The sequence below is a fragment of the Sceloporus occidentalis genome, unplaced genomic scaffold (genome assembly GCF_023333645.1).
Source record: "Sceloporus occidentalis isolate IW3139 unplaced genomic scaffold, rSceOcc1.0.p SCAF_4, whole genome shotgun sequence".
In the NCBI taxonomy this organism is placed as follows: domain Eukaryota; kingdom Metazoa; phylum Chordata; class Lepidosauria; order Squamata; family Phrynosomatidae; genus Sceloporus; species Sceloporus occidentalis.
In genome coordinates this window covers 108598137-108610853 of record NW_028316984.1, presented here as the reverse complement: position 1 = coordinate 108610853, position 12717 = coordinate 108598137, and the positions used below count along the sequence as shown (strand labels likewise).

General features: G+C 44.7%; 1 protein-coding gene across 8 annotated transcripts in view; it reads left to right on the top strand.

Annotated features, from left to right (window-relative positions):
* The window catches only part of LOC149314491 (liprin-beta-2-like), a 183877-nt gene that overhangs the window by 148736 nt on the left and 22424 nt on the right, over positions 1-12717 (top strand). For 7 of the 8 annotated variants that reach the window (XM_089521240.1, XM_089521234.1, XM_089521233.1 and 4 more), the window contains 6 exons: positions 332-438; positions 526-590; positions 1013-1078; positions 8823-8883; positions 10148-10189; positions 11926-12079. In XM_089521240.1, the coding sequence (XP_089377366.1) occupies positions 332-438; positions 526-590; positions 1013-1078; positions 8823-8883; positions 10148-10189; positions 11926-12079 (495 nt within the window). The remainder of the gene's footprint in view (positions 1-331; positions 439-525; positions 591-1012; positions 1079-8822; positions 8884-10147; positions 10190-11925; positions 12080-12717) is intronic. The other variant, XM_089521235.1, reaches the window with a different exon arrangement.

Here is a 12717-nt window from a genome sequence, read left to right as displayed (position 1 = left end):
ATTTGTGTATGCTGAAACATCAGAAAACAAGGATGTCACTATTTTAGTTTTGGATTTTGGAGCATATTAGATTTCCGGATGAGGAATATTCAGCCTGTACTATGTATCTATTTATTGAACATATTACCTAATGATCAGCAACACACATAAGTACTTATTCATTGACTAATAGATTTACTTAACTGGCTTCACATTTTGCATCCTGTCTGCACTACAAGAAGTTATGAATCTGAGTGAACACTTGACTGAATTTGAGCTTAAACATGTTATGCCTAAAGTGACATTTTAAAAAAAATTGACCCATGCATAAATTAAATTATAATCCTTTCAGGAACTTCAGAAAGAGTTTTGTCTAGTACCAGTGAAGATGATTTTGAGGCAACTTTAAGAAAATGGAATCCTATCAATAAGCCCCAAATGGAAATATATAAACCAGAGGTTGGTTGGTTGATTTTTCCTTTCCTCTATATTTTACATGGATTGTAGTGGATTTTGTTTTCAGTGTATTTAAATTCTTTTGCACAGATACTTCCACGGGAATCGACCCCACCTATGTTGCCTCCTCCGCCACAAAAAGTACTGGAAATCAGGCAAGATCTCACGTCACATTTTTCTTTGTAAATCATTATTACTTTGAGGATGCATTCAGACTGATTAAAAAGACCAGAAAGTCCCAGATTTTGTTACTTTTCTTTCTTGTTACTTTTATTTTGGAAATCCATACATGTTTTGTTTATCCAGAATATCTTTGTCAACTCCCAGTACAATCAAAGACTTTTTAAACCCATTGGTTTGTTTATATTAACCCAATATAACATTGGAAAGAACAGGTACAAAATCTGGGACTTTTTGGTCATTCTGGATACACTATGAATGAACTTTCTGTTGTTGCAAAAAAATATTTTTGTGCTACCAGTATAAAACTAGATGGGATAATTGGGGGATAATTTGGGAATGTGCCTAAAAGATTGTTCTTTTAAAGTCTCTGCCTGTTTACCATATTTATTAACAGTGGAGGTTCTCCAGTTCCTGCAAATAAATTTTCAACAAATGGAGAAAGCCTGGAATTCCAAAATAGGTAAGAAGAATAATGCTGTGGAGACATCTCAGTCAAATTATGCAAGGTTCTTTTGGATAATTTGTGGTTTACTTGCAAAATAAGTGACCACTGGCCCCAGTTCAAAGGAACCAAGCAATTCTAATTGGCCAGAACATTCCTCCACAAAGGATGCCAATAGTTAGACCACAATCTCTTATTCTGAGCTGTGTCTGGTCTTCTTTCTGTCATCCTCCCACTGACAGGCAAAGGCCTTTTCTATTCAGACAGGTCTTTGGCCATTAAACTGCTGAGTGGAGTTTTGAATGGTTGTGTTGTGTTGCTTTCTTTTTATTGGTGCGTTTTAATGAACGTTTAATCAGCATTCTAGATTTTAACTAGCCATTTTCATTTGATTTTGCAAATTAAGTGTCTTTTGTTAGTGGAAAAACAAGGTATATATCAATATATTCACTGTTTAGTACAGGGTAGGGCACCACTTACACCCCTGGTGGCATTTTTTAAAATGCAAAAATGTTTTTGCAAGAAAGAAAAGAAAAGACATCTGCAAAGATGGTTTAGGGTTTCATTTGGTTTGCAGACCACCTTTGCACACCCCTGGTTTAGTAGGGCACAGAAACTACTATATTCTGATTATTGTTTTTTTACTTCTAGTTGGAAAATTAGTCCAAAGGTTGTATGCATTCTGACGTTGGGAAAAAGTTTCTCACACGTGGTGATGTAATTCACCTCATACAGTATCTGCTCCCAGAGTTAACCTTTTGTTAGCTGAAGAGAAGGCTCTGATAAATAGAGGCACTCCCATTTATCATACATGCCTATACCAATAGACAGCAGTAAGAAATCAGCATACTTATGACTCTCACTTCCAAATTTATATGTGATGTAGTCTGTGGGTACCATCTTTATTACTGCAGATATTCTACACGTATTCCATTGCATCTAGAAATGCCACGTTTGCTGGGCCATGCACATGTAGCTCTACTATACCAGTGATGCTCCTGTGTGGTTTGCTAATCACCAACATGTTTGTTTAACAAACTGGTTTGATAAATACTGTATGTGTTTGTGTGTGTGTGTGCGCGCACACACACATTCACACACACACACACACACACACACATTGTAGATGGTGAGAGCTTTTAAATGTGATGAGGTATGCATGGAAACACTATATCTGTGGCTTTCATAATTTATAATGAAATTTGACATTGCCAGTGATGAGACAATAAGAGAAAAATTCTGAAGATGCCAGCCACAGATGCTGGCGAAACATCAGGAAAAAACTCTTCTAGAACATGGCCACATAGCCCGAAAAACCCACAAAAAAACTATAAAAATTATGAAATGTCAGTTTATAGTGTAACTTCAAGTTCAGGATTGGGGAAACTGTGACCCTCCCGATGTTGCTAAATTCCCGTCTCCCTAGCAAGCCAAGTAAATGGTATAAGAGTTCACCAACATCTGGAAGTTCACGGCTTTGCCACACCTGTTCTAGCTAATCATATTGAAGGATCTGTGGTTCTTCTTCAAGGTCTCTGCGAAGCACACAAATGGGTTATTCTGTGCCTGCATCATTTCCGGATCCTACTGGAATCATTAGGGAAGACTTTTTGGCGGTATCTCCGCCCACCCTTTATATAGGCAGGATGTCTTCCCGCCCTTTCACAGTTCCTTTTGTCCACCATGTGAGCAGCTTAGAAACCTCGCTTAGAATTGCTCCTTCCTTAGCTTTCGTTTTCGTTTCCTGCATTTGCTCTGACTTCATTTGATTCTGACTACTCTTTGGATTGTGATTTGGACTTGGTTTTGGACTCTGATTAACGATAACACTCAGACTTCTTGACAGTTCTCTCTCTTCATCCCTGGGCCTTGGTCTAAAGATGTCTGCGCACTCTTTTAAGAAGTGCTCTGAATGTGAGACAAATATCCCGGCACTCAACGGACACTCCTTGTGCCTCCTCTGCCTAGGTGAGGGCCATGTCCCTGCTTCCTGCCCTCACTGCATGGCCTTCACTCCGCAGGCCAGGAAAAATAGGGAGATTCGCCTTACATCCATACTCTACACACAAATTTTGAAGCCTCCCTCCACCTCTAGAGCCTCTGGCAATGCTGCCGCCACCAAAGACAAGCTCTAATCTTTGTCCTCAGGGGTCCCTGCCAAGGCTACTGCTGCCAAAGGCACTACCCCTTTGTCTCCTACAAGCAGGGACGTAGCTAGGATTTTAGGAAGGGGGGGTCCAGACTAAGTGCTACCATTATAATGGGGCTTGGGTGCAGCGGTGCAGCAGCACACACCATTCATTTTTCTAATGGAAGGGGGGGTCCAGACCCCAAGAACCCCCCCCCCCTTGGCTACGTCCCTGTTCCAAGGGTCCCTGCCAAGGCTACTGATGCCGAGGGCAAACCCACTTTGGAAATTTCATGGTCACCAACCCCAGACCAACCCCAGGATGTGGCTGGCCACCCAACCTCACCAAAAAGGAAGAAGTCCTCAGACTCCTCCAACCTGGAGAAAAGAAAACACAAGTCTCGGGAAAAGTCCAATGACTCATCCCATCACTCCGGGAAAAAGTCCCATCCCTGCCCGGATGCCTGAACCTCAGTTGTCTCCTCGTCCTGACTCTCGGGCCCGACCAAACACAGCCACCTTCCTCCATTCCTTGTCTGAACCCTACCAACTCTTGGAGGGTGAAGAGGAAGCTTCCCCTTTCACCCAAGTATTGATACCGGACCGACTCTCCCAGACTTCGGAGGTTGTTTGTTTCAAGGATGAACAGGACTATGACGCATCCTCTGTCCTTACTGAACACCCCCCCCCCCCCCCCCGATGAGATGTTGTCTTTTATCAAGCTACAGGCACCCACTTCAGTCTCGCCTCTCCTCGGCTTCCTGAGTGGAACCAGTTCGACTTATACAGTCAACTTCTGCTGTCTCTCTCCAAGTGCACCCCTCATTGTCGGTACTGGTAACCACTCAGGCCCTCTCGGCTCGGACCAGGTCAGCTTCCACTGAATCCACAGACCACTCCATCTCCAACTATGCTCATGCTCAGCAGTCACAGTCTCTCGCCTTTCTCGAGGTCCCCTCTCCTTCGGATGACATTTTTTCTTTCTCAGAACAAATGGTCCAAATGGGCAGAGCCCTGAACATTGAAGTCCTCCATGCAGACTCTCAAGCTCTTGATGAGAGGGTTCGGGACAAGGTCCCAACTCCAACCTCCATTGCATTCCTGCCATCCATGTCTAGTATTGCAATGAGCTCTTGGCCCACTTTGTTCGTGGCCCAACCTTCCACCAAGAAGCTTGACAATCTCTACTGTATCACACACTCGAAAGAGATTTGGCTGTTTGAACATCCTCTCCCGAATTTGGCAATTGTAGAAGCCTCCCAAGTCCACTCAGCCCCGAAGATAGCTCTGACCCCCCAATGACAAGGAGGGTTGTAAGCTTGACAACACGGGATGGAAATCCTATGCCTCCGCAGTCCTGGACCTCAAAATCCAGAACTACTCAGTGTGTATGGCTGCCTACAAACAGCAGCTTTGGGAGAAAGCTCTTAGAATCATAGAATTGTAGAGTTGGAAGAGACCACAAGGGCCATCCAGTCCAACCCCCTGCCATGTAGGAAATCTCAATCAAAGCATCCCTGACAGATGGCCATCCAGCCTCTGCTTAAAGACCTCCAAAGACAGAGACTCCACCACACTCCGAGGGAGTGTGTTCCACTGTCGAACAGCCCTTACTGTCAGGAAGTTCTTCCTAATGTTGAGGTGGAATCTCTTTTCCTGTAGCTTGCATCCATTGCTCCGGGTCCTAGTCTCTGGAGCAGCAGAAAACAAGCTTGCTCACTCCTCAATATGACATCCCTTCAAATATTTAAACAGGGTTATCATATCACCTCTTAACCTTCTTTTCTCCAGGCTAAACATCCCCAGCTCCCTAAGTCGTTTCTCATAGGGCATGGTTTCCAGACCCTTCACCATTTTAGTCGCCCTCCTTTGGACACGCTCTCGTTTCTCAATGTCCTTTTTGAATTGTGGTGCCCAGAACTGGACACAATATTCCAGGTGGGGCCTGACCAGAGCAGAATAGAGTGACACTATTACTTCCCTTGATCTACCCTTATATGAAGACCTCCCTGAGGACAAGAGATGGACAGCCATGGCCATCCATGCAGAAGCTCATGCACTGGCCTCACACCAGATCTCAGCGGTCTGACACTTGGCTGACTATGCTTCCCAACAGCTCTCAGGCACCTGGCCCTCCAACACCACGCTTGGCTAAGGTCTTCAGATCTAACGCCTCAAGCCAAACAGGCCATCAAAGAGCTCCCCTTCGACGCTCCGGGACTGTTTCATAAGGAGACTTCAAAAACAAAATGAAGAACACAGCCCGTAAATATGGTATGTCTTCTTCCTCGACTTCCTTTCTCTCAATGCTGTTCGAGATGGCAAAGACCCCCCCCCCCAACCAGGGTAGATCCAACCAGTCTTCGGACCAACAACAGCACTTCCCTCCCCAACAACAAGAAAAACGCCAACAAAAACAGAAATACAAGTGACCCTTCCCTTAAGAAGTATGCAGAACAAGGCAAGCACCGCTTCTGAAGCTCCCCAGCACACTTCGTTCTGTCAACTCCTTTTGGGGATCGCCTGGCCCACTTCCACCACTCTTGGGCTTCCATAACATCCGACTCGTGGGTGCTTTCCATCGTCTGTAGGGATTATGCCCTGGAGCTGCAATCCTCTCCCCTAAGTGGTATCATTCTCACCACTCCCCCCTCAGACGCCCTTCTCAACAAAGTGTGCTCCTTGCTTCAAAAAGGGGCCATCGAGCCCGTCCCTCGGTCCCGGACCCAACATTGCCTTTTCTCTCGATACTTCATTGTTTCAAAAGCCACAGGGGGCCTCCGTCCCATCCTGGACTTGCGTTTTCTCAACTCTGTCATTGCCTATAAGCGTTTCCGTATGGTAACCTTGGCCTCCATCTTGCCTGTCCTGCAGGAGTGAGACTGGCTCACCACCTTGGATCTTCAGGATGCTTATTTCCACATCAGCATCTGAGAGGCCCACCGGAACCTTCTCGCCTCCTCCGGCAGACCTGACTGTTTTCGGTACTGAGTACTGTCTTTTGGACTTTCCACTGCACCAAGAGTTTTCACAAAGTGCATGGCAATCATAGCTGCATACCTCCGCCAACAAAACATCATTGTCTTTCCTTACCTCGACGACTGGTTGTTCGTGGTCCCGTCCAGGCAGATGCTCCTCTCCCATCCTGAGTTGGCAGTCACTCTCCTTCACCACTTGGGACTCATGATCAACAAAGAAAAGTCCACCCTCTGCCCAAACCAGCGGATGCGCTTCATAGGAGCCACCTTAGACTCCATGACCTGCAGACAGGTTCCTCAACCTCAGGTCTGCAATTCATCGCTGCCTTGCCTTCCGGCGCATTACTGCACGAACAGCTCAGCTCGCCCTCAGCCATATGGCATCCACAACATATGTCATGCCAAGGGCCCGTCTCCGCATACATCCCTTCCAGTCATGGCTCCTCTCAGTCTTCAACCCTGCCTTCAATGATCCATGGTGGATGGAGTGGATCACCGTTCCAAGGTCAGTCGCCCACCCTCTCCACTGGTGGCTCAACCCACACAATGTCTTGGTGGGCATCCCCTTTGTACCTCAACAACCTCAGACTTCACTGACCACCAATGCCTCAAATACGGGCTGGGAAGCCCATTTCGATGACCTCTCTGTCCACTGGGGATGGTCTCCCGAAGAACGCCAACTCCACATCAACGTGCTCGAGATGCTAGCGGTACAGAAGGCACTGAAGGCCTTTGAACCCTCCCTGCGAAACCAGGTCTCCATCCTCCTCACTGACAATATCAACGAACAGGGAGGTACCAGGTCGGCCACCCTCCTCGGCCTCACCCTTCAAATTTGGAACTGGTGCATCAGAAAATGGATCATCTTGCAAACCATACATCTCCCTGGAGAGGAGAACGAGCTTGCAGACAAACTGGGCAGGGCTCCAGACTCGTCACAAGTGGCAACTGAACCCTCAGGTTGCCCTCCACCTCTTTTCTCTGTGGGGGACTCCAGACATTGACCTTTTCGCCTCTCATCTCAACATTCACTGCAACCACCTCTGTTCCAGGATCCCTTCACCTCGCTCCTGAGAGGATGCCTTCCTGTTCCAGTGGTTCAGCAAAAAGTTCTACGTCTCCCCCCCATTACTTCTAATCACCAGAGTGATAGCAAAGCTGCGCACAGTGAGATCACATACGATCCTGATCACCCCTTGGTGGCCGAGGCAGCCGTGGCTCACCCCCCTACTCCATCTCTCCAACAACCAATTCTGGCCTCTGCCGCTCCATCCCAACCTCCTGTCCCTTCACAGTGGTCGGGTTCACCACCCCGACGTGGACTCTTCATCTAGTGGCGTTGAAACTTTGGCCCTGACCCAACTCTCGGTACCGGTGCAAGACATCATCCACTCAGCGCTCCTACCCCCTTAAATGGGCTAAATTTTTTACTTTCCTGTCCTCAATGTGACTCACCTTTTCAGAAGTCAATGACCCCATTGTCTTGGACTTCCTCCACCACCTTTCAGCATCTGGAATCTCCATTTTGTCCTTAAAATGCTACCTTGCAGCCATCTGTGCCTGCTACCAATTCTCCGGCCGCCCATCCTTCTTCACTGACTCAATTGTGAAGAAATTTTTCAGAGGCCTTGCCAACCTAAGACCATTAGCAATGATCCCGATCCTGGCTTGGGACCTCCAGCTCGCCTTAGCGGCACTCACTACCTCACCCTTTGAACCTCTGGCTTCCTGTGACCTCAGGCTTCTCACTTGGAAGACAGCCTTCTTGATAGCCATCACCTCAGCACGCCGGGCCAGTGAACTTTGTGCCCTCTGTACGAACTCTCCATACTTGAATTTTTTAAGGACAAGGTTGTACTCCGTTCGGACATTTCCTTTCTGCCAAAGGTCGTGTACACTTTTCATCTCAGTCAAGACATCATTCTCCCAAGGCTAGCCCCGAACCCGACCACCGACACTGAGTGCCAGGTCCACTCCCTTGATGTCAGGCAGGGGCTAGCCTTCTACCTCGAGAGGACTGTGTCCTCTTGTCGTTCTCCCAGACTTTTTGTCTGCTATTCCAGCCCCAAAAAGGGGCTTCCAGTCACACCTCAATGTTTCTCCAAATGGGTGACTTCCACAATGCTCCTCTCCTATAAGATTTTTGGGAAGACTCTGCCTGCTCAAATTCAAGCCCATTCCACCAGGGCGGTAGCTTCATCTTCAGCCTTCCTCTCTGGAATTCCCTTGGAGGACATTTGCAAGGCTGCGGTTTGGTCACAAACTTTGACCTTTATCAAGCACTACTATAACGGTAGTTCTTCGAGTGGTCATCTGTGAATTCACACAAATCCCACCCATCCTCCCCTCTTTCATGTCCTTCTCTCTTCCTTGTCTGCTCAGTTCTTTTGGAACTGAGAAAGGGCGGGAAGACATCTTGCCTATATAGAGTGGGCAGAGCTACCACCAAAAAGTCTTCCCTAGCAATTCCAGTAGGATCCAGAAATGCTGTGCAGATGCAGAATAACCCATTTGTATGGATTCGCAGATGACTACTCAAAGAACTCCAGTTACAGGTAAGCAACCTGTCCTTTCTGTTATTGGGTGTTTGTGTCTTTCTGTGTTTTTTATATTCTTTAAACACTTTCATGTAAAATATTGCCTTTATTTTTTTAAGGGTACCTCAGAAAAAAATATCAAGTAGTCTAGAAGACCTGCAAAGTGAATCCTTGGGAAAGGTTTGCTAAATATCTTGACTTTTTTTTTTAACACATAGGCTTTTGAGGTGTCTGAATGTATGCAGCATCTAGAAAATTCTAGAAAAAATCTATTTTTGTTTGATTTTTGAGATTACAAAAATAATATGAAGATGGGAATGGTCTATAATACAAACAAACAAATCCAATCTATATTTCACTGTGGCAGTTACAACAAAAGGAAACTACATGTCTTCTGACCAGTATCCATATAATGCAAGTCAGAATTTTGAATTGTTTTCTCTGTACATGTTAATTCCATTTGAAAGTGACTTGTGAATCTAATAAATTCTGAAGGCTATGTGGTTAACCCCAGAATGTCTTTCAGAATTTCTCCAGCATGTTTTCTGTAGAACTTTTATTTTATTCTTCCAAAAATATTTTCTGTTATTGTCAATGGCAAATGAATGAAGGACTAACTTCTGTAGTTATTCTAGAATTCAGTGGTCTATTTTCTCCTTGTTCTGTCTGTTGTTATAAAAAATATAGATATGAATAGATGTGCACTTAGGGTCCTTCCCAACAATGCACAAGGAAGCAGTATATATCTAATCATGTGACATACCAGCATTCCAGCTCAGCTCCACTTTAGATAAACATATTTGAAAAAGTGGATATAATTAAACTTGAAGTCGAGGAGAAAGGGTGAAGTACTTCCATGCATTTGGCATTTAGATATGGAGTACAACATGCATAGTGTAAAAGATATGTGTTTTGCTCACTTTTTAAATTCAGAGTGAACTAGCAGATCTATGCATGCGATACACTCTGTATGTATGCACTAGGAAAGTGTTGCACAGAGATGAAGTCAGCTTTAGGTGAGTGGAATTTTTCTGATCTTTCACATGCATTTGGCAAATGTGAGTAACCAAGTGTTAAGCAGTTTGTACTGCACAGCTAGTTATTGTATTAAATGGTTAAACATCTGTTCTATATCTCAATATTGGATTCATTTGCTTGGATCCAGTACATAGCCTATAGAAGCCACTGGCACAAATTCAGTTGACTTCAGTAGGAGCTGGATTTGGCTGTATTTAAAAACAGCCAAGTGAATAGTGAATAGAAGATGCACAGTAATGACTATGCGGCATGGGAATGTATATTGAGGAGAAAATAAACCTGCTATTTCCCCCCCAATGTATCACTAGAAATCAAACTAAAAACGTTACTTTATGTTTGCACTAACATTTTGTTTGTTACTTTCTCTCCTTCATACTTTGAAATTGTCCTCCCTGCAACTTCCTAGCATATAGATGAAAAACCAATAGAACGTGATATAGAAAAAGAGGTATATTAACTCCATTTTAACTTTTAAATCATTATTTCATGATATGGTTGTTCTTTTTTTCCCCTTCTCCTCTTTTGTCACCACAAATGTATGTTTGTCAGTATTCATGAGCAGATGCTTTGAGCAAACTACCACATATACTCACCTATATTTTGACATCATGTATAAGTCAAGGTCATCTTTTGGGGCCAAAAATGTGGATTTTTATATGACCCGTGGATAAGTCGAGCCTCAGACTTAAAAGAGGAGCCCAGCTGGGGAGAGGCTGCTGGTGATCGATCGCCGTTCCCAGCATCTCGCCAGCTGGGCTGGCCCCTGCGGAAGCAACCTGGTTGAGGAGAGGCTGAAGGCAATCCATTGGCCTTCCCAGGCTTTCCACAGCTGGCCTTTTCCCCGTGGAGGAAGCCTGGTTGAGAAGAGGCTTCAGGGCATGAAGTCAAAGGCTTTCATGGCTGGCATCCATGGTTTTTTTTTTTGTGGGTTTTTTGGGCTATGTGGCCATGTTCTAGAAGATTTTGGCCACATAGCCCGAAAACCCACAAAAAAACAGGCTTCAGGGCTATCTGTCGCCCTTCCCAGCCTGTCCCCGGCTGGGCTTTCCCCCACAGAGGAAGCCTGGTTGGGAAGAGCTGCAGGGTGATCAGTCACTCCAGCCTGTCCCTGGCAGGGTTTCCCCCTGCGGAGGAAGCCTAGCTGGGGAGAGGCTGCAGAGCGATTGGTCACCTTTCCCAGCATCTCCCCACCTGGGTTGTCCTTTGCAGACGAAGGCCAGCTGGGGAGAGGCTTGGTCATAGTACCATATTGCCCCGTGTATTCTGACCAGGATTTTGGAGGCCATTTTGGAGCAAAAATTTCCCGACTTACAGTCGAGTATACAGTATATGGTAGTTAAGATTTCCATTTTAGCATTTGTGTAATAGATATTGTAACAAGGTCAGAGCTTAAAGGAAAACTTCTCTTGGACTAGAGCGAGGGGAGATGGATGAACGCATATTAAATACTTACATGTCTAAAGAGTAAGACATTGTATCTTACTTCCTCACTCAGTAGAAGAGTTAGAAGTGACTGATGGGGCCATGTAGGCTGCCCATCAGTCAAAATAGCAGAGCCAACATTTCTCCATGCCGCCAAAGAAAATTGCTGACCAAGAGCTACAAACAAGAAGTAGACATCTTGGTGGAAGTGGTAATTGTAAACCTAGTGACATTTTCATTCCAGATTGAATATTTTCCAATACTTATTGTCTTTAAGAGTATTGATGATGATGGTTAAAGTATACAAAGTTAAAATGAAAGCATTCATGGGGTTTGTGGCATGATTTATTTTTTTACACCAGTGCTATCTACCATTGTCTCCATCATTCTGGTTTTTACCAACATTAAACCCTTCTCACATGCATCATTCAGGTCTTTGCCTCGGAACAAGACCTTCCCCTGTCTTTGTGCTTTACTTGTGATGTTCCTGCTTAATTGCTTCAGACAACCACATCAGGTCCTGTAGGTCTGAAGTAAATAACACAGGTTGCTCATGTCCCTGGATATTATGGTTCACATATAGAGTCACATGCTGCTATGCTAATGTCACCATGGTATAGTCTGTATTATCCAAACACTGATTTCTCATAGAATAAAAGGTTTTGACTCCTGCTTCTGATTTCAGTAAAGTCAGTGAACTTTAGAAATAATGTTGTGTTCTGCTGTTGTTTGTTTGTTTGTTTGTTTTAAAAATCCACACAGAATAGGCCACAGGTGAAAAGCAGCAAGTACCAAACTTTGCCAGGGAAGCTGTTTCGACCAGCACACAATGGTGATAATGGGATATACAATACACCTGGTTCTCCCAGTACATGTCGTGTGAATGGCAATGAGGACAACGGCATACAGAGCCTGAGTATGTACTGCAAGGAAAAGAAAAATTAACTGTGTATGAATAAAAATTTGCCTTGGTGTCATATGCAGCTTAAAGTGCAGTTATTTAAAAGCATATGCTACAATATCACCATGAGTTATATCAAAATCAATTAATCCAAAAATGGACATCCTACCAAGTTTTCACTTTAACTAACAGAAAGTGGAAAGGTGGATTTCTTAATTTCCTAGATTCCAGGGCTGTTAACTGCTTAGCCATGTTCATGGTGAGTCTCTGCTGCTGTACGTTTAGTCAGTTATTTGAGTATTGTCTGGCATATAAAGACTTGGTGTATGCATGGAATTCTACCTGCTCCTGCGAAGTCTAGAATTAAGCAGTTGCAGAACGTGCTAGAATTCCCTGTGCACAATGCTCAATGTGCATGAGTGCCCTCACTCATTTGATTAGCTCTCAAAGCAAGTTAGAGGTTACCATGCTAGAGAAGGCTCTGTAGCAAGAGTGCTGAGGCTGCCTGCTTTCAGTAAGCTCCATTAATTTCAATGGAACTTCAGATAACACACTTTGTGTATCCATCTGCAAAGATGATGTTCTACTGGGTTTTGATGCTGCACTGCCTTGCTAGTTACAATCCAGTGCTTTTTCTAATACTCCTGAACATA